A 24,785-nucleotide genomic window follows, 5' to 3' on the forward strand; every position below is an offset into this window, starting at 1 on the left:
AGTGTTAAGAATGAATACAAAATCTAGTAAGAGGAATAGATGCGCATCTTGCTGGCGAGGATACAGATATCTAAAGGAATCACATAGCACTGCAATGCATGGATACTTGTCATTACTATGACTAGCAAAAAGCACAATCTTCCAAGTGATTTTCTTTGATAGTGTGAGGTTATTACACCAACAGACAAGTGGCAGAATGCTGTTAAACTGCAAACACAGTATGATGTTTTTATGGTATGCAGAGAGAGACCCTTAGAATATGACTGCAGATGACTGTGGAGCGCTTCTGCTTCTAAGGCTGTGTATCCATGTACAACTTCAACATAAGAATTTATCTTGAAAACGAAATACTGTTAAACTCTGTTATTCCATCGATTTTAAACCATGAAAGCAGTTGTTGTGTTGTCAGATGTACAAAATCTAAGAAAGTTCTGATGTGAGAGGAGCTTCACAAACACATTATTTTTGTGCATCCCCAATTTGGCAATGTGTAAATTAGATGCTATTGAGGAAAAGCAATGTTCGAGATTAGGAGAAGTAATTTTCTTCTGCTTTAAAATAACACTTCTGTGTAATAATTAAATAATGTTTATTGTAGCCAGTATTAAGAAACTCAACGTATGTTACAAGTAGATAATTAAAACTATATGCACAGAGATCTTTGTTATAAGCTTTTCTCAGTCCTGGTTGTCAGACTTACTTGTTCACAGGTCAATTATTGTGTACACTCACCTCAGTATAAAAAACTGCAGAACATTGTTAAACATCACACAGAAGCTGTTTTCTAAGTTATTTGTTAATTATAAATACATAGAAGTAGTTGGCACAGACTTCCAATGTCGCTTCCTGGCATGCTTTACGAGAAGCATCTCTGGTCAATACACCTCTATAATTCTTCTGTGTATAGACAACCAGCTATCTCTATACACTGCTATCCTTTAAGATGTAGGTTTTAGGACTTTTTTATTGCCATTTGTAAAACTGAAAATACCTTATTTGACCAGTTTTAAATTCTGTCTTGTTTTGCTATATGTACTAAATCAAACACATTAAATTTCTGATTGCATGGACCCATCATTTTAATGTGCTTCCATACAGCATTTTTAGAAATTCACTGTAATGTAAATCAACTGATTTTATAGAATGAGAATTTTCACTCTGCAGCGGAGTGTGCGCTGATATGAAACTACCTGGCAGATTAAAACTGTGTGCCCGACCGAGCCTCGAACTCGGGACCTTTGCCTTTCGCGGGCAAGTGCTCTACCAGCTGAGCTACCGAAGCACGACTCACACCCAGTCCTCACAGCTTGCCCGCGAAAGGCAAAGTTCCCGAGTTCGAGTCTCGGTCAGGCACACAGTTTTAATCTGCCAGGAAGTTTCAACTGATTTTATCTTCATTGTTGCATTTATTATCTAATTATATTTATCAGTTAATTGTTACTCTCCATTTCTATAACGCAAGAAGATTGAAATGCATCCACATAAGGATTTATAATGCTCTGAAACATCTGTTCAGCTGTGACAATGCTGAGAGTTGTGTATCCCATACCACTACATTACAATTTTGAACTATTTGTTATCTCGCTAACATGATCGGTATTATTGTTAACAGGACATCCAATTGCCCTGTCTGCAACAATTGGTCAATAACCTATGCACCATTCTTCCCAGCCTTTGCTTTCACAGGTGGCGCCACATCAATAACCATTAGAACATATTTGAGACCTTTACTTGATCATGAATATTGTTTCATACAAATCATCAAGAATTCCAATTACAACTCTTCTGTATGAGAATGTTTTGCATGCAGGTTTGTAGAGTTCTTGGACTACTGTCTCCATCACTATTGATGCATCTTTCTCAAACCTCTGAAATGACTTACATCATTCCATCTATCCAAAATGTATTCCTGAACTCATAAACAGTTGACATCATTTATTGTATTGTAGGAATCTTGTAGGTGTTGCAGAGATCAATTGTTCATTCTTTTTTACTGGGTGTCAATATCTTCATGAGCCTTGTGTCTACATTATTTTGGTACTTCCTGCTGTTAGGGCTTTTTATTCGTCCCTCTGGGATGTTGCCTTTCTAACATACATTACTCAGATTTAATATCTGAGCATACATTTCAATTTCTATGAGATTGTTCTTGTTAAGTTTTTAAATTTAAAAAAAATACTAGATCCAGTTCATGTTGACCTCATCCATCCATTTCAATGCCACTGTGATTGGTAATGAACCCTGCAATAGTATATTCTTCGTCTTCTCCCTGTCTTCTGCATCCATTATCCTTTTCAGGTATGTGTGGGTGCCATTTAAACTTTTCAGTTATGATCTTCATTGTTCATGAGAGAAAATGATATCGATCAACTGTTCTAATTTTAACAATCATAATTTGCACCAAATAGCCCTCTGCATCTTGACAGTTTTTCATTTTGTTGACGTTCTGTTGTGCACTAAACAGGTTTTGAGATAGTTTACAGCTTATATGCTCTCAGACTAGAGCTGGTGAAGTACTGTTTTTTTTTCTTTAAATTTACATCTCAGCTCCAAGTCAATAGGTTCTTGTGGCCTCCACCAGAGATTCATACAACTCAACTTTTATGGCCATTCCTTTGATAAATCCCTAAAATTCCATTAACACTGTGATGACTGTATCAATTTTTTCCTCTGACTTTTCGTTCACATTGATAGATTCTTTCATTCAACTGTTCCAGTTGTGATTCATACTGATCAGCCTTTCATGGCTCCTGTTTTGATAAGAATATCAAATTCTGTTGATTTTGTGTTGATTGCTTCAGTTTTGAACCTATGTGTTGCCAGATGCTCTCATCTGCATACTCCTCATATCGGGTCGAATGCCTGACATGCACACAGACTTGGTCATGATACTGACACAGTTAAAAATTGTGTTTTAGATATAATCTCCTGGAAGTTTTGTCTATATATTAGGTCATTTAATTTTCTTTTTTTAATCAATAACCAGACTGTGTAACTGTGGAAATCTCAGTACATGATAATAAGTTCACTGAATATCATGTCAATGTTGATATGTGTTCAATAAACGTCTTTAAATTTACATTGTCTTGTCTAAAAGCGGTAATAATTTTTTCAGAACCTCTTACCAACTGCGCCAGAATCATAGTGTATGCTCAGCTGAAGTAAAAGACGTCACCCTCTATATGACGACCAAAACAGAAATATTTCTGTGTTTGACCCTGGTTTTCCACAGCAACATTGTCTAATATGAACACAGCGTCCACACAGCTTCACTCTTTTTGGAGCAGAGGATTTCGCTGCTCTCACTATGTGTCATGAGTGTGAGAGTATCTTCTGTAATAGCTGCTGTCTGGGGTGAAATATTGTTTTTACAAATATGCACATATGTCCAAAATGAATCCATTCAGGATGTGTTAGTAATGAGAAAATGACATTCATCTTGCTGGAATCAGACAGACAATTATCACTCGCATATTTGCAGGGAGAAGAGATTATTTTTCTTCTTCTGGTGCTCAGTATCACTGCAGGACCAGTCAGTCACTAAGTCCTTGGGATGAATGTGATGAGTCCACTCAGCCATGCTGACGACTACAGGTTATGGTGGATTTAATAGAGAAAGAAATAAATTTGGTGCTTACTCTTATATTTTATGTATAAATTCTTAAAAAGTGTTGGACATATCTACAAGCTTAAATAAGATAGTAGTTCAGTGCCTACTTTTGGTATAGCTGGTTCATACACATTTTCATGTATTGATGTGCAGATTATACTGAGCGATCATTTCTTACAGTGGATAAATATTTTGGCAGTTTAACTCCATCAAATTGGTCTCTATTTTCTCATAGAATCTGTATTCATTCAAGTGGCAAGTTGGCCATTTGCCAAGAGCATGGTGATCATGTAACTGGTGTCGATTCAAATTTTCAAATGTTTGATCTTGAGAATGAGTGCAGCACCTTGCTTTAAAACCTTGACCACTGATAGGAAGGTTTTGTATCACTATATTGAGGATACATGAAAACCATTGCTGGGTAGAGCTTATGGTCCACATCATTCCCACACTGAAACATTTGATATCACTGCTGTTTAAACGATATGTTGTGTTACAGTCCATTATTTTCATAACAGGCCACTGTGATAATTATACATCATTTGCAAGAAAAAATGCCGATAATGGGTTCCACATACATATATGTTTGACCACATTCTTTTATTTCCACTACTAATGCTTACATGAAGGGCTGCATTGAGGTGGAGGAGACATGCGCTGCTGCTGCTTGTTTCCAGATCTTAACACTTTGAGAGTTCTTACATGACCCGGAGAATTCTTTCTCAGCCACTGTTAATATATAGTTTTCACAGTAGTGTTTTGCAACTTTAAAACACAAAAAAATGTGTACCACCTCTGCTTTCAGATATAAATGAGGTATGCACCGAGCTTCACAGACAGTTCATTGCTAATGCTCACACAAATACTCTTGAAAAAGAGTAAATAAGGCTGTGATACTAGACACTGACTCTGATAAACATTAGTTGCTAATTTAAGTGACAGCTGGTGACGTATACTGCAAGTTCAGAACACTGAAGTATCATTCAACACTTTTAACTCGTCCAGCAACTTGCTGCTGAAAGAGAATGATGACACTGGTGTTTTTGAGAGATATACTAATTCGGGATGTCTTAAATGTTTTCGGGACAAATTATCTCCAAATACTTCATGATGCTCCAGTTGGAAGACTGTTGATCTGATGAGAAGGAAAAGCAGATTGTTAATATTTCTTACTGGTTCATGTGGTTCAAACCTAAAAATCTTGAAATTCGTTAACAACTTACTGAGAAAAATCATAGTTTGAACACAATTGGCTACTACTTGATTTCTAACCAACTTACGCTTTTGTGGTTTGGTACTTCTCAATGGTGTTCCAGAGCAATGTACTTATTTCTTTGAATATTGTTGTAATTGTTATCATTATGATTTGGATTCACAATATCAAATATATGGCCCTCCTCGTATTAAACTGAACTGTGATGGTTGCAAAAAGAAGCAAATAATATTATTTTTTCTTCTAAGTGTATTGTTTCCATTCTTTTTAAAAAATACACAGTTTTTGTAGCTTTGCAAGTTGATGAGAGGTGGTAATGGGGCCACTCCATTTACTGTACCTTGCTCACTGAGCTATACTGGCTGCACATCTTTATAAAGTTGTAACTCACACTTCAAAGGCAGGATGGAATGGGAAAAATGAAACAATTTGGTAGGAAATGTTATTTTTTGTTATATATTTTTATATACAGTGTAAATTAAGATAATGAAAAAAAGACAGGCACTTCCTGCAGTATGTAACATCTAGTATTTCCTGTGTGTCCCAAATTCATCTTTTATCGTTTCAAACCATAAGTAGCAACAAAATACTTAGGAATTTCGTCTATAAATTCTGCTTCTATAGATTTGATACCTATGGGAGCATACACTTGTATTTCATGAACACATGAATGTATTCATTGCTCTAAATCGTTCACAAGAACACTTCTCTTGAGTAGACAGCTTACGACGACATAGAACAGCACTGTGATGTACAGCCAGCAGCAACTCAGTCTGCTGCAGTCAATAATGCACTATATAGGTCACGCAAGTTTACTACACACGCATAATCTCGATAAATGCCAGAGTCACCAGATGTTATATTTAGTGTTGCATCTCCTTAGATGTCGATGATGGACACCTTACTGCTAAAAATATTAATGTTGATAAGAGTATGAGGCAGCTCCTACTCAGTAGTCATGTTACTTTCGATGTACTCCATCCCCTGTCCAACTCAAACCATTTATACTGCACCTTAGCACAAAGTCGAACATTCTCGATTTTAGTTATGACATCATAGACACTATCCAGTGCTAAGCCTACATTCAAGCACTAACACATTTTGATCCATTGGCAGCTATGCGATAAGAATTGGCCAAGAGCATAATTATTGAACCACGTAACTTCATCTCAGCAGATGGAAACTGAGTATCCTGCTCAGATATATCTTTGGTGTGGTCTTGCCTGCAGTGCAGGAAACAGAATAGCTGTGTATCCGAATCAGATAAATCAGGTAGGCAGACAGTGGGTGGTGTGTAGACAGTAGAAATTCAAAGTCTGGGAACAGTTCCTGTTTCACTATGCCATCAGGGGCTCATTGCACTGTCAGATAAATTATGGTAAATGTTCATACATACAATGATTAATAATAATAATAATACCGATAGCAATAATAATGAGAGATGTCATTAAAATTTTCTTCAGATGTAAGAGTTGCAACTATCTTCAATAATGAAAGAAGGTGAAGAACTGAATTAAAATTTGTGCTATGATCGGGACTTGAACTCTGCTTATGTGACAAATGTGCTAGTCATTACACCACTACAGAAACATAGCTAACAAAATGGTATGGACTACACTAGTCCAATACCCTCCCCAACACAAACTTCAGTTCACACCTTCAGACAGTGATGTCATTGATTACATTAGGAAGAGCATATATGTGTGATTTGTGGTCGGAGTTCAAGTGACGTCATTGTATACATAAGGAGTGTAATGGACCCACTGAGGTCATATCCCCACAGTCCCATTACTGATAACACCAGACAAAATTGCAAGTTTATCAGTATTGCTGAGACTGTCTGGTATTGGAATAGTACCCCAGCTTTGCACATAATGGAGAAATTCTGTCTGTACCTTAGGCACAGGTGGTCTATTGATGTGTTGGAATTAAATTTTAGTTGTGGCAAATGAGTCTGAAGTATCATCAATAATGATGGAAGCTAAAGAAATGATTTAATGTTATCAAATAATGAGAGAGATGGATTAATAAAGTTTAAGTTTTAATGTGACATTCTTCTTCTCATTGTGCCTGGAGGCAAGGTTTGATCTCTGCTGGCACTGACAATTTATGGTGGCGTTATCAGCCAGTGTACAGAACACAGGTGAGGAATCTGTCTCCTGATGTCTTCCATATGCTAGATGAGTGGTGGGGGTTGTCAAATCTCTCCAATGGGCTAACGTTTCTTTCAACCAGTGGGAGTAGAAGCATTGGGGCAAGGGAAATAGGGAGGTGAGAAGAGTGAAGGCAATATGAAACAGAGTATTTTGTTAACGTTACAGTCACAGATCATATTTGCATAAACGTAACAGTGATGTGATGATTACATTAGGAAGAGCATATATGTGTGATTTGTGGTCCAAGTTCAAGTGACGTCATTGTATACATAAGGAGTATAATGGACCCACTGAGGTCATATCCCCACAGTCCCATTACTGATAATACCAGACAAATTTGCAAGATTATACCCCAGGATGGATTATCAGTTCTGTAAAGACTAACAGATAGCATACAGGTAAATAAGAATTCACTGTTCCTTCTTTTTCATCTATGACAGATAAGAGGAAATCTAAAACTCTGTATGTTGCTATAAATACCATTTTCTAAATACAGTTTAGGCATAGATATGACAGAAGTGAATCTGTGAAACACTCTCAGCGTTATCACTCATTGTTTACGACTTTTATGTCAAGTTCTAGAGAAACAGAACTCAAATTTATTTCCATGTAGCTTCATTCACATTTCCAGTAGAGTCTACCCCGAGTAGTATGGTGACCACTGAAAGATGTACTGATGATGTCTCCACTCATGCTTAACTCAAACTCTGTTAGTAACAATTGTTCTGAACCTCACTTGCGTCGGTTTGAATTTCCTTCATTCTACCAAGTGTCCTCAAGTCAAAACCTTTTAGAGATATTGGGGAATGGCACCTGCTTTGATTTGACGGCAATATGTTTAATGATAAAATAGAATTGTTAATTGAGTTTTGTCATATATTGTTTTCTTTATGGCATTTATAATTTAACAGCATTCATGTACATCCGGCGTGCACTTTTCACTAACAGTGTTCATGTTATTTGAATAACTAGTCTGTTGACAGGAAAATTTCTGAGTCATACATACACTACTTTATATCTGCTGTGGCTCTTTGAAAGTGTGGTGTCTTACATTCAAGGAGGACAGGGAATGAACCAATAATTGGTATGAAACTAAGAAAACGAATATCTAAACTATGAAACAAAGACAAAAGGGCTGTCCCGTAGTCATCCAGTATGAGGAGCGCTCATACAACTACGCGCAGTGCCATCAAATGTCGTAGGCCGCCCAGGTCGGTTGATTTATACCTCCTGGAGGAAACTGTTCACAAGGTGGAGGAAGATCATGTCCATATACTCATATACTATACAGCCCTCAAATTACACTCGATAGCTGTGAATGGGGCCAGACATTCACACCTTGTACTTGCCCAGGACGGAGTGACTCACCTCCCTGCATGCGTAACGTGTGTATCAGTAGCTACACTCTTCTATGACGATCATCGGAAGTCCGAAAAATCCTGTTATAAGTGTTCCCCTGTCTAATTCAATTCTGCCATCGTTACCTATTTTACTACCAAATTAACTAAACTCGTCTCCTATGTTTAGTGTCTTTTTTGTATAGTCTCTTTAGAATCACCTATTTAATTTGACTAGATTCCTTTACAAACATTTTAGTTGTGTTGTTCATCTTACACTCTCGTTTCAAGACGCTATTAGTTGTCCTGAATTATTTTTTAAGTGCTTTCCCGTGTCTGACAGAATTAGAACACCATAAACAAACCACAGAAGCTTTATTTCTTCTCCAAAGTCTCTATGTATGCAAACTGATTCAGGAGGAATGTCACATAGTTTGTGAGGTGATTCTGCCCCTGAAAATAAACCGAAAAAGTTCTATGAGCATTTGCATAAACGTAAGTGGTGTTGTTGTTTACATTAGGAACAGCACATATGTTTGATCTGTAACCCAAGTTCAAGTGACGTCTTTATTTACATAAGGACTATAATGGGCCCGTTGATGCCTTACCCGCACACCCCCGTTACTCATTATAAGAGACAAAATTCGAATTCTGATTTTCGATCGTTACGAAACTGGAACTGCTTGAAGACTAAACACGTCCACGAATGGATATGAGGACTACCGAAATATTGTGTTGACTTTTTGGTGGACAGAATGCTGGGATAGGAGATTGATCCATTCTACAGGAGGTTTTCTAAAACTTCCCCACCCATCTCAGTGTACTTGTCAACGAGTTAGAGGGTGTGTTGTGGGGTGTGTTGTGTTGTACATCGATCATCATCTCGGAGGGCTTTAATGCAAGCAACAGTATCGATGATGCGAGCGAGAAGTTCTACATATCTACACAGATATTCCTCAAGGCACCGTACAGCGCATGGCGGAGAGCACCCTGTACCACTACAAGTCATTTTCTTTCCTGTTCCACTCGGAAACAGATTGAGGGTTCAAATGGCTCTGAGCTCTATGGGACTTAACATTTGAGGTCATCAGTCCCCTAGACTTATAACTAGTTAAACCTAACAAACCTAAGGACATCACACACATCCATGACCGAGGCAGGATTCGAACGGCGACCGTAGCAGCAGCGCGTTTCCGGACCGAAGCGCCTAGAATCGCTCGGCCACAACGGCAGGCCAGAATGAGGAAAAGAAGAGTGTTTCATGCCTCTGCATGACCCAGATTTCTCGTATCTTAATTCCGTGGTTCTTACGCAGAATGTATATTGGCAGCAGTAGAATCGTTCGGCAGTCAGGTTGAAATGCTGATCCTCTAAATTTTCTTAGTGGTGTTTCTTGCGAACATCGTCTTCCTTCCAGGGATGTTCATTTGAGTTCCTGAAGCATCTTCTTAACACTTAAACGTGTTGTCGAACCTGTTGGTAACACGTCTAGCAGCCCGCCTCTGAATTTCTTCGATGTCTTCGTTTAATCCCCCCTAGTATGGATCGCTGACTCTCGATCAGTAATCAAAAACAGGCGTCCTATGTACGGTCTCTTTACAGATGAAACACACCTACCTAAAATTCTCTCAATCAACCGAAGTTGACCACTCGCCTTCCCTGCCACAGTACTCACATGATCGTTCCATCTCATATCGCTCTGAAACGTTACTCCCAGATATTTAAACGACGTGACTGTGTCAAGCACAACATTACTAATGCTGTATCCGAACATTACGGGTTTGTTTTTCCTACTCACTCGCATTAAGTTGCATTTGTCCACATTTAGAGCTAGCTGCCATTCATCATACCAACTAGAGATTTGGTCTAAGTCTTCTTGTATCTTCCTAAAGCCACTCAACTTCGACAGCTTACCGTACACCACAGCATCATCAGCAAACAACTGCAAGTTGCAGCCCATTCCGTCCATCAGATCAGTTGTATGTATCCAGAACGACAGTGGTCCTATCACACTTCCCTGGGAAGTATCTGATGAACACTCGCCGTTGAGGATAACATAATGGATTCTATTACTTAAGAAATCTTTGAGCCACTCACGTATCTCTGAACTTCTTCCATATGTTCGTACCTTCATTAACAGCCTGCAGTGGGCACCGTGTCAAATTCTTTCCGGAAGTCGAGGAATATGGAATATGGCTGTTGCCCTTCATCCATAGTTCGCAGTATATCATGTGAGAAAACAGCAAGCTGAGCTTCGCACGAGCGATGCTTTCTAAAAACATGCTCATTCGTGGACAGAAGTTTCTCAGTCTCAAGACAATTTATTATGTTGGTACCAAAAATATGTTCAACGGCTGTGCTGTAAACCGAAGTTTGGGACATTGGTTTGTAATTTTGAGGGTCCCTGCATTTACGTCCATACATTTACCTTTCTCATATATCTGGACTTTTTTGTGCTTGGCGAGAGATTCGCAATAAATCCAGGCAGTGCCGTTGAGTACTGTTTGTAAATCCGAATTGGGATTCCATTCAGATCTGGTGACTTACTTGCTTTCACATATTTCAGTTGTTTCTCTATGCCAGAGATGCTTATTGCTGCGTCGTCCATAAGGAAGTCTGTCCAATGGTGAAACGATGGTGCGTTTGTACGATTCTTCTGAGTGAAAGATTTCTTGTATGTAAAATTTAAAACTTCTGCATCCGTGTTGCTTTCCTCAACTTCCGCAGCAGACTGGTCAACAAGGGACTTAATGAAAGCTGTAGGCCCGCCGCCTAGCTATTTTCTATAGGACGAGAATTGTGTTGGGTGTTCTGCCAGATCTTGTGCTAAGGTATGACGGTGGTAGTTGTTTGCTTCGTGAATAGATCTTGTCACAGACGCACGAATTTCTGCTAAACTTTGCTTGTCGTCATTTGTGCGTTCTATTTTAAACCGAGAGTGTAAAAGCCTCGCTTCCTCAGCATTAATTAATTTCGTTACTAAGACCACGGTGGGTCTTCTCCGTCATTTATCCACTTACTAATCACGTTACTCTCCACCTTATGATTTACAATCTGCTTGAAATTTGCCCATAATCCCTCTACGTCCATCTCACTGGAACTAAGTGAATCAGTTCACACTCTCAGTGATATGTTAACTGTTATCTGCTCTATGTAGCAGAAACACTCTCCGTGCCTTCTTGACTGGTTCACTAATTTTCGTAACCATAGTTGCTATAATGACATCATAATCTCTAATCCCCTTTTCTGTATTGACATGATTGATAAGGTCCGGCATCTTTGTAGCTACAAGGTCTAGGTATTTCCAGTTTTTGTGGGTTGCCGAACTAGATGCTTAGGACAGTTTTCAGAAAACGTTTTCAAAACTATTTCCCAAGGCCGTCTCTCTGCACCTTCGACTATGAATCCACAGACACCCAATGTATAGCCGCGCGGTATTAGCCGAATTGTCTAGGCGCTGCAGTCGTGGACTGTGTGGCTGCTCCTGGCGGAGGTTCGAGTCCTCCCTCGGGCATGGGTGTGTGTGTTTGTCCTTATGATAATTTAGGTTAAATATGTGGAAGCTTAGGGACTGAGGACCTTAGCAGTTAAGTCCCATAAGATTTCACACACATTATTACACACACCCAATGTATATACTCGGTAGGCTACAGTCGCCTTCAACTAGTATTGTATTATCTGGGTATTGACGTGCTACTGACGTTAGCCGTTCTTTGAATGACACTAGAACTGTCACATGGGAGTCGGGTGGCCAACAAAAATGTCCAACAATTAACTTGGTTTCACCTACACCTGTTATACGTGACCAGATAAATGTCACACTCCACTTCGGTCTCAGTAGAGACAGTGTTTTTTTAAACTACCACGAACACTCACCCTCCTATGGTTTCTAATTAGCTAGACATCTCAGTGCTTTCCACTTCGAGTTTCAGCCAGCTCTCGGTCCCAAGAATAATGAGAACATGAGGTCTTTCTGGAGGACAGTAAATTCGGAACTTTATTATGACTACTTCGACAGTTCAGTGACAAACTCTTAACAGTCGAGGTGTCTTTACTCTGAACTCGGTCTGACTTCTCTTGCTGCATATCGACTGGCGAGGGTTGATCAGAGTACATCAAACTACTGCCTAGCTCAAAAAGCCCTCATGTGCTCTCCACAAGTACTCTGCTACCAAAATATCTGCTTCTCTCGTGTCGTGCATTCCTGACCTATCAAGTAGAGTCCTCCAAATCCCTACTTGATAACGTAGGTCTAGAAATCAATACTGAGCTCTTCTTACAAGAAGATCACGCACTTCAGGAAAACTAGCAAATGTCTTCATGAACAAAACAGAAGAAACAATATTCCAGAGTCAGTACGATTATAATACAAAATTACACACTGTTGGAGGTATGTGGATGATATTCTATGCTTGGGAGACGAACTTGAAAATAAGAAAGAACTACACACAGAGGTAAACACACTACATAGAAACATACATTTCACTAGCAACTAGAAGGCCAAATAAGCTTCCTACATGTCCCTATAACGGAGAAAAGTAACTAATACTCATACATAATCTACAAGAAAAACGCTGCAACTGGCACAATACTGCACCAATCATCTAACCATCCATAGTCCCAAAAACAAACAGCTCTCAGATATATGCTCCCAGACTACACATAGTAATACCTGACAAACACAACTATAATAAGGAGCTGAATAAAATTATTCCAACAGCAAAAAGTAATAGACATCAACAACCTCCAGTTACAAAACTGAATACGAAAATCCAAAATGGACATAAACATAAACCACAACTCTCTACAAATCCAGAGGCTCACAACACAAACCACAAATACACACCAACAACAGCAGCACTACATAACAATGACATTACAGAAATCTGACAGACAAACCGTTGCACACTCATATATGGAAAGAAAATGACACACAGAATTGGGAACATCTTTAACAATCAAGGAATAAAAATAGCTTACAAAAGCAGTAACTCAATGCATATAAGTCTATAGCAGGAAGCTATCACTGACATGTACCAAACATTTTGCATTAACGAATAATAGTTGTCATACTGTATACTTAGGGAAGACCAATAGAACACGTCCACCTTGGTAGAAAAGCGGTCCACGCCGTGGATTGCTAAGTGAAGGGGCCAGGGTTCGATTCCCGGCTGGGACGAAGATTTCCCCACTCAGAGTCTGGGTGTGGTAATTTCTTACTGTTACAACTGACGTTGCTGCTGAGATGGCTGAATCGACACGACCGGAAATCCAATGAAAAGGAAAAAAACCAATGTAATACGTGAAATAATGCACAAAGAACAAAAGAGCATAGGAATGTGACACCACCAATTCAACACAGGCCGAACACTGCGGTAGGAAAACCACCACATTACGACAATAGAAACAGACATGAAAAGAGATAAGCAACCAAACAGATATTAGCCGCCAAATGTTAATTGAACTGATAAAACATATAAAAGGCAAAGAACAACCACATAAATGCTACAAATATAGTATCATATAAACAGGGCAATACATCCACCCTGGATGATAAACCGGTATTCATCGGACAAATATATTATACTAGAACTGACATGTGATTATATTTTCACGCAATTTTGGTGCATGGATCCTGAGAAATCAGTACCCAGAACAACCACCTCTGGCCGTAATAACGGCCTTGATACGCCCGGGCATTGAGTCAAACAGACCTTGGATGGCTTTTACAGGTACAGCTGTCCATGCAGCTTCAGCACAATACCACAGTTCATCAAGAGTAGTGTCTGGCGTATTGTGACGAGCCAGTTGCTCGGCCACCATTCACCAATCGTTTTCAATTGATGAGAGATCTGGAGAATGTGCCGACCAAGGCAGCAGTCGGATATTTTCTATAGCCAAAAAGGCCCGTACAGGACCTGCAACATGCAGTCGTGCATTATCCTGCTGAAATGTAGGGTTTCACAGAGATCGAATGAAGGGTAGAGCCGTGGGTCGTAACACACCTGAGAAGTACGTCCACTGTTCAAAGTGCCGTCAACGCGAACAAGAGGTGACCGAGGCGTGTAACCAATGGCACCATCACGCTGGCTGATACGCCAGTATGGCGATGACGAATACACGCTTCCAACGTGCGTTAACCGCGATGTCGCCAAACATGGATGCGACCATCATGATGCTGTAAACAGAACCTGGATTCATCCGAAAAAATGACGTTTTGCCATTCGTGCACCCAGGTTCGTCGTTGAGTACACCATCGTAGGCGCTCCTGTCTGTGATGCAGCGTCAAGGGTAATCGCAGTCATGGTCTCTGAGCTGATAGTCCATGCTGCTACAAACGTCGTCGAACAGTTCCTGCGGATGGTTGTGGTCTTGCAAACGTCCCCATCTGTTGACTTAGGGAACGTGACGTGGCTACACGATCCGTTACAGTCATGCGGATAAGATGGCTTTCATCTCGACTGCTAGTGATATGAGGCTGTTGGGATCCAGCACGGCGTTCCGTATTACGCTCCTGAAACCACCGATTTCATATTCTGCTAACAATCATTGGATCTCGACCAACGCGAGCATCAATGTCGCGATAAGATAAACCGCAGTCGTGATAGGCTAGAATCCGACCTTTTTGAAAGTCGGAAACGTGATGATACGCATTTCTCCTCCTTACACGATGCATCACAAAGATGATTCACCAGGAAACGCCGGTCAACTGCTGTTGGTGTATGAGAAATCGGTTGGAAACTATCCTCATGTCAGCACGTTGTAGGTGTAGCCACGGCGCCAACCTTGTGGGAATGCTCTGAGAAGCTAATCGTTTGCATATCACAGCATCTTAATCCTGTCGGTTAAATTTCGCGTCAGTAGCACGTCATATTCGTGGTGTAGCAATTTTAATGGCCAGTAATATATATAGCAGATGCTCCAGGTACTGCCAAAACAAAACAAATATGTACACATCCTGCAATATCAAAACAGAGTACACGAAATGGCAAGATCGCAGCAGACTTCACAACCAAAAACGTGAATATATTTACTGTTAGCCAAGGCACTGCACAGTAAAATCTTCCTCGCTTAAGGAACGACATAAGAAACAACATACTGTGTCTAAGGATGATAATGCTGTTTATAGTAGTAAGTGAATCCATGAGAAGTATTCACAATCATAATAAACAAAATTGTAAGAAAAGTCATCATAGTGACTACTGGAGACGCTTTAGAATAAAACGAAATGAGTTTGGTCGTAATAAGACATTAATCACAGTCGCAATAGCTGGTATAACATATGTAACATGTGGGTCTAGATTTTTGAAAATGGAAGTTTCTGCAAGTTTCTTAAAACTTCTACTTCTAAATGTATTTAGTTTCTAACTGTATTTCATATCTCATGTATTTAGCTAGATCACACTTCTCCTTAATTTGACATCCCTTACTGGTTTCTGGTGTGTAACAGAACAATGATATAACAGATACACTGTTAAATTCTATATTGACAAGATTTTCTCTGTTGCAATCCCTGAAAATTGCATCGAATGTTAGTTCATGGGTACATGATGTGCTATACCTTGGAACATGTTATACCTTGGAACATGTTTCCACATCTGGAAACACATTAATTTTCTAGAGTAAATTTTTGTAATTTAAAAAGAAAGCCTGGTTGAGTGCCCTCATTTAAAAACAGAATAAGCAAGGCTTGAGTAATCAGAATGCTTCATTCCTAGTGCACAACTTTAAACAAAGCAATAACTCTTTCGCAATTTAGGAGATGACTTTTTGCATCGTTGGAAGCTGGTAATAGGAGATAAGTATACAGTATCTTAAATACAACTGTCAAAATCTACTAAAAGGAAAATATAAATGGAAGTGATGAATAAACAGGAAAATTTCAGCATGTATGATGATGTGACTTCTTATATACCAGTACTATTATAATACCACAATGGATGTGTGTTTTTAAATATTTTGACCACTATTAATAAAGCACAATTTATTCATCACCATTTGAATATAACCACCAAGATGAAAACTGTCAGTATCGGAATTTTTACTTTGATAAATTTCATTCCATTACCAGAGAGCTCACTAATCACAAAGAAAGAAAAAGTAGGTAAATATTCATAGTTATTTACTTGATGTTTACAACTTGTTTAACAGTGCTAGTTATAAAACTGAAGGAGACATTGCTTATTTTATTTGTACAGTTAATATATAAGGACTAAAATAAACCTTACAGTTTATTTCTTTATGCAGCTCTGGCTTCTGACAGGTAGCACTAAGTATCTACAGCCAGATGATTTATTTCTACTATTTAGTGATACAAAAAACTTCCTCTATCAGAGAAAAATTTATCAACATTCCTTCAGTAATTTATGAGATTATCTGTGGCATTCACATACACCTATATTTTTATAATATGAATATTTGAGTCATCAGCTATGTTATTTCTATAAACCACATGATGTAAAAATTTTCATAGCGACTTGGATGTTTATGTATCTTAAACGTTTACTATTTTCGCACCTGACTGTAACACTATCTAAGCTATGAAAGACAAAGTGTCTTAATTTAACGATGCATGAGACTGAACTCAAAACTTATTTCTGAAGATAAGACCGCTTCAGCTGTTAAGTCCTTTATTTTCTTGCCTTATTTGAGTTTTTTTCTATTATTTTTCACTGACTGCACAGGAAGACGCAGCTGAATCGCTCTAAAACCGGTCAGGTTATGAATAAAAAACTTCCAGCTGAAGTTCTTTTATTTTCAAAATGACATATCCATGCTGTTGTTGGGCTGACTCAAATGAATTGTGTATTTGACTAGTGGTGAAACAAAAAAGGTGAAGGCTTATTTCAGGTTGAATTGTATAAAAATGAGGCCATGTTTTAAGAATTAAATAGATGTACTAAGTAGCTAGAGTTTAATGTACCCTCTATTGGAGCAGGCAGTTACTATAGTAGGTTACCAACGTTTAACGCTTATGTTTTAACTGTCTTATAGAATGAAATGTCTCAAAGAGTAAACACCATTTTTACTGTTGTAGGTTTGTCAAGCAATTGGAGAACAGCATGAGTTCCATCGTAATGCTGCAATTCTACTTCAGCGTCCTCATCATATGTGTGACATTATTTCAAGCAACATATGTAAGATATTTATTTTAAAATGTTGTAACATATTGTAATATTACTGTGTGTGGGATTATCAGTAGACAGTAAATATGCGTCGTGACTGGGCCAAATATCTCACGAAATAAGTTCAAACGAAAAAACTACAAAGAACGAAACTTGTCTAGCTTGAAGGGGGAAACCAGATGGCGCTATGGTTGGCCCGCTAGATGGCGCTGCCATAGGTCAAACGGATATCAACTGCGTTTTTTAAAATAGGAGCCCCCATTTTTTATTACATATTCGTGTAATATGTAAAGAAATATGAATGTTTTACTTGGACCACTTTTTTCGCTTTTTTGATGGATGGTGTTGTAATGGTCACAAACGTATGAAGTATCACGTAACATTCCGCCAGTGCGATCGGTATTTACTTCGTGATACAACACCTGTGTTAAAATAGACCGGTTATCAATTGCAGAAAAGTAGTTTTTTCGTTTGATGGTTATTTCGTGAGATATTTGGTCCGGTCACTATAATTGGACCACCCTGTATATGCACCTGTAGTAATGAACTCTGTATTACCTTGTCAAAAAATGCTGCAGTGTCTCTCAGTGAGTGACGATATTAATAACATTTAACATATGGGTCCTATATTAACTACTCAAATGACTCTTTTTTCATTATTTATTGTGATGCTTTCATTTTACATAAATGTCTACAAATATCCTGGTTAATCAAAACACTGATTACAACACAACACCTAATTTGGCATGATGTACGAAAAACCTGAAACACAGATAACAAACTACCATTTAGCATAAGTTTAGAAGAATTAGCTGATATACATACTGGGTGTTTTATACCTGTTAAACGACTGAACTATTTATGCCATGCTTTTTGAGCTTAACTAAAACACATTTGACACTTGGAATTTCTTGAAAAGGAACTTCTAGGAACTTTATTAAGATCGTTAAAATTGGTGTTAGCAGAATAAATTTGTAGTAACCATATGGTGAAACTGTTTAAATGAGAAAAAATTTCAGTTTTCGTTTTTAAGGTTAAATCATAATTTGTAATGGCGTTTTATAGATTTTTATGTTGTGTTCACATGATAAATTCTAAGGATATTCTTTATAGAAATTAGTTCCAGAGACTGCATCTGCATTATTTAAATCAGCATGCTAAACTAGAAGTGATGAGTGATTAATGATAGTTGTTAAGAATTCAGATACACGCTGAACATCTTGAATAATGTTTTACACATCTCAGTTTGCACTTAGTGAAATATATAAAATAAATTCAGTAGTTAATTAATATAGTTACCATTCATTTCTTTATGCTGCAGTTCATTCATGCAGAATAAAAGGAATAGGATGACAAAAAAATTTACATCAGATATAAACAGATAACAAAGATATTATTGTTACAAACGCTCAAATCATATTCATTATTAGAAAAAAGTAACAGGTACTTCGAAATCAAGACTGAGTCAAGGGCATCGAAAATAAGAATGGTACTAAATACTTCAGAAAAAAAATTATCTTAACTCTTGGATATGTTTCAGCTTACAATGAAGTAGTTGGTAATTCGAGCATCAGCATTGACTGTTTGTGAGAACGAAATGTCAACTTACTATTGCACTTCTTTCTGCAAAATAGTGTGGTGAACGGAACTTCACCTGCATTTCTCATGTTACAATCATAGAAATTTTTAATTGATTGCTTTGTATTGAGTTTAATTTGCTTATGATTTATACAAATTGTAATCAGATTAGACATTTTGTGGGACAGAAAGTAATGCTATCTACATGAAGACAAGAAACTGAGTCACTTGCTGACTACCTTATGGTCTAACTATGAGCATGTCTGCACTACAGCAATCTTTTATGTTGCCAAACATGTGGTACTGTTATCTTTTTCAATCTCACCAAGGGCATTACTACCAGTAAGATGAAGGAAGTTGGTGCAGTAAATCTAATATTATGAACAAATAGAATGTATTAAGAAACCACATTATGAAAAGTTTCATTAAGAATAAACAAATATGTATTGAAATTGTTGCATTCTTTTGGTGTTTGTAGAGGTGGGATAATGGTGGAAGATTGTTGTAATATGGAGCTAGTGTGTATCTTATTTATTTTTCAGTAGGCGCCCATCAAAAAAAACGTCAAAAAACGATAAATAATTATCAGGCCATAGCAGAGACCTGAATGGGAACGCTATAAGTGATCCAGCTGCTTGGGGTGATGGCATGTGCTTAGGGAGTGGGTGTGGGGCTTTTGGTGCCACTTTCCAAGGTTGTTTCTAGCTGCTCTTTTCGAAATATCATTGTTCCCATGAACTCTTATAGTAAAAATATTTTCATGATTTTCTGCATAATATTGAATTTGTGTTTTGCATGACACCACAATTGTGTTATTGACATAATTAGGCCATTGCCATTGCTACATATACCCTGTATGTATGAACATTAATCACATTAGGCGGGAGGTAATCTGTTATCACTGACATGCCTCTTCCTGTTCATCTGAATATATGAGTATGTTTGTTTTCAAATTTCATAAGTGCTTATGTTACTTAAATTTCGTTGTAGTTCAGCTCTCCCACACTTTCAGCCAATCAAATCAACGGTGGCAGATGAAGTCCAACTGTACCAGTGGAAATAAAAGAAAAGGTAAGATGGTTGAACTAGCCAAGTTGCAAGTAGTAATATATCCTCCTCTTTCTTCTCCTCTGCAGCCTTTCACAGTGGCATATTAAAATCAAATAACCATTGAAAATCCTGTATAACAGTCTGACCAGGTTATGGTAGTAGTAAATTTAAAATCCCTCTCCAGGCAATTAAAAGCGAAGTATTGAAATGGAACAGCCAACCAAAATCCAAGATAGTGTACTGGCCTACTTGTGTTTATTAAGAGTCCAATCAAAATGCTTATTAACATGAAACAGCAAATTACAATGTAGCCTCGTATTGGTTATCTTCATAACTATCCGAATTATATATCACATAATTATGTTTGCAATATTTATCCACCTATGATATATCATCAAAATACACACACACACAAAAGAAACACGTCTGAATTACACAAAATGTTGCCAGGTTAAAAAATATTGTCAACTATGTTTTCATTCCTGACAACAAAAAATTATTTATATACTGTGTTGCCAGTCGTACTTGCAAATTTCATTGAAAACAATATATCATTTACTACGGAATATGAGAAAGAGGACAACTACTTAAAAACCAAAGTTAGCTTAATCAATTAATAATACTATTCCGCAAAACGTCAAAGAAATTTTCTGACAATTTATACTTCTGTTGCTTGCCTTTGCTAACAGAGAACTGAGCCTGAAAAAGCCAGTACTTCTATTAATGTACCCAGGAACGGGAGAGCCTCAAATTAAGTATTTTTCTCATCTGTGATGAGTGCCACGTGTCAATGTTCATTTCAGCTGTCAGCAAAAGTCAGTGATGCCAAACAGTGCTATATTTCTTTCAAGTATCACAATGTTATTTACAGTGTACACATACATATTCACCAAACTGGTGTCTAATGCATAAATGTGGGCCCTTAAAGTGCCTCAGTGCTCTTTTCATGCCTAAACATAATTAACAAAAAAGGAAACCACCAGTTGACATGCCAAGATGGGGCTAAAAGACGGAAATTAACTTAACCAGCCGCAAAATTCATGTTGGCTAGAATACTAGGCAGACACACAAACAAATAGTCATTCTGAACGTAATTATTTAGGCCTTATCTTGGTATATAGCACTCAAATGAGTTATCTTCACATCTATTAATGTTACAAAAGTGTCTAAATGCGTAAAGGAGGTTCAGTCTCTTGCTGTGTACCGTCAGTGCCTAAATATTTTCAGTAATTTTTCGCTACCAATTTAGGAGGGGCAAAGATAATGTTTCAGGAGAAAAATGTAATCAATGGCAATTATTGACTTTGTACCACAGATAACTGTCCTAATCGGAGTTAAGCACAAAAAAAATGCTGAAATATTTATCATTCGGAGCTAAGGCTCTCTAAAATGTTTAAGAGTCCGAACTATGATGAAAAAAATTACAGAATGTATTTACTGCAAACAGCTACCAAATAAAAACATTAATTTATAAAAATACGCAATATAAAACACCACAGACACAACAGAGCCAAACAACATACTATAAATGAAGGAAGAAGGTGCTTTTATCACTTAAACTGCAACACAACTTTAGGAAGGAACAAAAAAGTTTTTTTTATCAGATCCTATGGACAACTTCTCTTATGTGTACATACAGAACACAGGCAAAGATGATGACAGAGATGTAACACTGCCAAAGGAGATGATGGAGTCCTCAAGTGGAAGGACTTGCCCAGAACATTGACCAGTAGCCAGTGGAATATATTTGACATTAGTCAGAACATCAACTGATCTCAGCACCCAACATCACTATCTCTTCTGGTTTCAGTCATAGAAAAAGAATGGGATACCACAGGCATTCTGAGTTTGCGGTATTCCGCCCTCACAACTGGGTTAGATCCACCATTTTGGATTCTCATTGGCTGTTTCGTTTTAATACTTCGCTTTGATTGGATAGAGAGGAGGAGGGGGTGGAAGGTTGGGTTACTAACCACAACTTGACTAGTTCTACAATCTTGATTTTTTTTAAATTCCCCACTATATACCTGGACTAGTTCTGAAATTACTCTGATTGACTGGAGTTAGGGAGAGGGGAGGTTTGAGGGAGGGTGAGGGGATGGGAGCGGGCGTAATTATATGTCATCATTGAAAGGTGGGCCTGGCCCCCATTCTGGATGACATTATGTAATCTAAGCTGTAGGCACTGCCCCAGTGTATGTGAACCCACACTAACGTATGCTATTTTCTAGGTCATTTATGTGGCAAGTTGCATCATCTTGAATTTTGATTGACTGTTTCGTTTTGATATTAGCTTGTGAATGGCTACATAGGAGGACGGTTTTCAGATTTCCCACTATCACAACTTGGTTAGGTTCACCATGTTGGTTTTTCATTGTATGTTTCATTTTAATATTTCTCTATACTGTGGTTACAGATAGAGGAAGTAGTTAGGAGGTGATATTGTTAGGCAATTTTCTAGTTGACGTCTCCAGTTCCCCGGCCCCTCAAAGACATTTTATGTATCGAACTTCCCACTTGCTACTGTTTGATGCAGGAATGGCTTGGGAAGTTAGATATTCCTATCATCCGAGACAAAAATGTCACACCTAGCATGATTAGTACATTTAGCTGACTTGACAGGGATTTGAACCTCAATCTACGACCCATTGTCCTACCACTGCATCGCAATGCTGAGTAAAAACTAAATAAAGGAAAAGAAATTTCATTTTACACTCTGCAGAGAATCTAGGGAAGCAATTTTAGCATTTCGAATCTTACTGAGTAGAAAGCAAAGACGTCTGTTGCTCTTAATGTTTTGGGGAAGTTTTCTGACCTTTTAAATTGAAAACTGAACTTATATTCTATGACAGAAAGGTTGGCGGATGAACTGGATTTTAAGTAACAAACAGCGCACATATAGGTGTAACTGAGACTGGTAGAATCCTGATTTTTGCAGTATGGTAGACAGTGTAGTCGCCATTTGTCAACGTTTTTCGAAATAGTCTCTCATGAAAGAGACATGATCATAGACGAACTGAGAAGCAGTACATTAAATGCTATTAAAATTGCTGGGTCACACATTAAATACAGAATACGAACAGTATGCTGAAGGTACTAGCAATGAAACTCTGTGTAAACTAAAAATGATCACTACTGAAATGGAGCTGTCGGTATCAAATGAGCTTGGTCACAAAATCATCGCGATCATAGCATTCGGAAGATTCAGAATTGAAAAGTAATCGAATTATATCGTTTATGGAGTATCACATTCGAAGACGACCAATTCACTTAACGGTAGTTAAGTCTCTTAGTTGTGAAATAGTATGTGATCTGTAAAAAGGTAAGATATTACAGACAACAACTAGAAGCTACAGAAATTTTGAGATATTGAAGAATTGCTAGAACTTTCTAGATCTTCAGAAAGAAACGAATAAATGAGGGGACAGAAATCGACAGCCCTCAGTGAAACTGAAAGAGAAAAATAAATCTTGTGTGCCAAATACTGAGCCATGATAAATGGATAACGAACAGTTGTGAAGGTGAAATAGTGATTTAAAGCAACAGACACAGCAAAACGAAAAAATGGGTTGATGACTAGAAGAGAATTCTGATTGACGGAACTATAAAATGATGAAAGGTAAAGAGGGAGCTCAAAGGAACTACTTCACCTAAGAATACCTTATGTTTAGAATGAGATGATGATACATGACATTTATGATGAACTACGGACTGTTTCCAAGACAGCCCATTCTTTAAAAACAGTTTACCACGCTTATATTTAACTACGCCATACTAAAACGCCAATTCTGAGCTCATAATAAAATTATGAGCTCTTGCAATGCAATAATTTCTTTATGTTTTCTGTATAACTGTCCACACTTCTAGACAAATGACAAAGACGTGTGTTATACCCGTATATTAAATCGTTCATTGTTGGGTGGTGTTTAAGATAAATCATGTGACACAGGGTGGTGCAAAAGGAAAGCGTGGATTTTAAACTACTATGATTAGATTTATTTTGATGATACATGCAATTTACCTACACAAATACAACCTGTAAGTTACGAAATTTCAGACTTGCAGTTTCTTTAAACATAACAATGAAAGTAGGTGTTCTTTTTCGTGGCTAAATTATTTCTTTGAAATTCTCCGTAATTTTTGTCAAAATGTCCTACCAAAATTCAGCAATTTCTTCTCGTATTGCAAGTTGAGTGAACGAGGTTTGGTGCAACAAACTTTACGTTTCAAATGATCCCAAACGAAGAAGTCACAACCTGAAAATTCGGCTAGCGTGCAGGCCAGTGGTGAACGACGAAACGTGAGATGCTAAGTGTTGAAGAAACACGTATATATCAGTCGTCTGGGCTGTGACTCCATCTTGTTGGAATCACATTTCTACCACGTTGATCCCCAAAAATTCCAGTTGAGGAAACAAAAAATTGCCTGGCATTGGAACATAACGTTCAAGTTTTCTGTTACACTAGCGCAGCATTCTTAAAGTAATAATAATGAAGCCCAGCGATCCCCACTTTGGAAACTTCGCACAACACTGTCACCTTAGCATTGTACTGTGTTTTATGATGCAATTCTGTTGAGTTTGCTGCTACCCTGTACAGACAGTTTTGCTTATTTACAAAACCGTCCCCGTGGAGGTGACCTTCGTCGTTCGTCATTATTAAGAAATCATCAGTAGCAAGAACATGAAGCATTCTCTCAAAAAACAGCTTTCATTGG

General features: G+C 37.9%; 1 protein-coding gene across 1 annotated transcript in view; it reads left to right on the plus strand.

The window, feature by feature from the left end:
* The window catches only part of LOC126204103 (odorant receptor Or2-like), a 108,399-nt gene that overhangs the window by 71,394 nt on the left and 12,220 nt on the right, over positions 1 to 24,785 (plus strand). Inside the window, exon 2 of the mRNA XM_049938520.1 lies at positions 17,354 to 17,453. Coding sequence (XP_049794477.1) covers positions 17,354 to 17,453 — 100 coding nt within the window. The remainder of the gene's footprint in view (positions 1 to 17,353; positions 17,454 to 24,785) is intronic.

Source organism: Schistocerca nitens, chromosome 9 (genome assembly GCF_023898315.1).
Source record: "Schistocerca nitens isolate TAMUIC-IGC-003100 chromosome 9, iqSchNite1.1, whole genome shotgun sequence".
NCBI lineage: Eukaryota > Metazoa > Arthropoda > Insecta > Orthoptera > Acrididae > Schistocerca > Schistocerca nitens.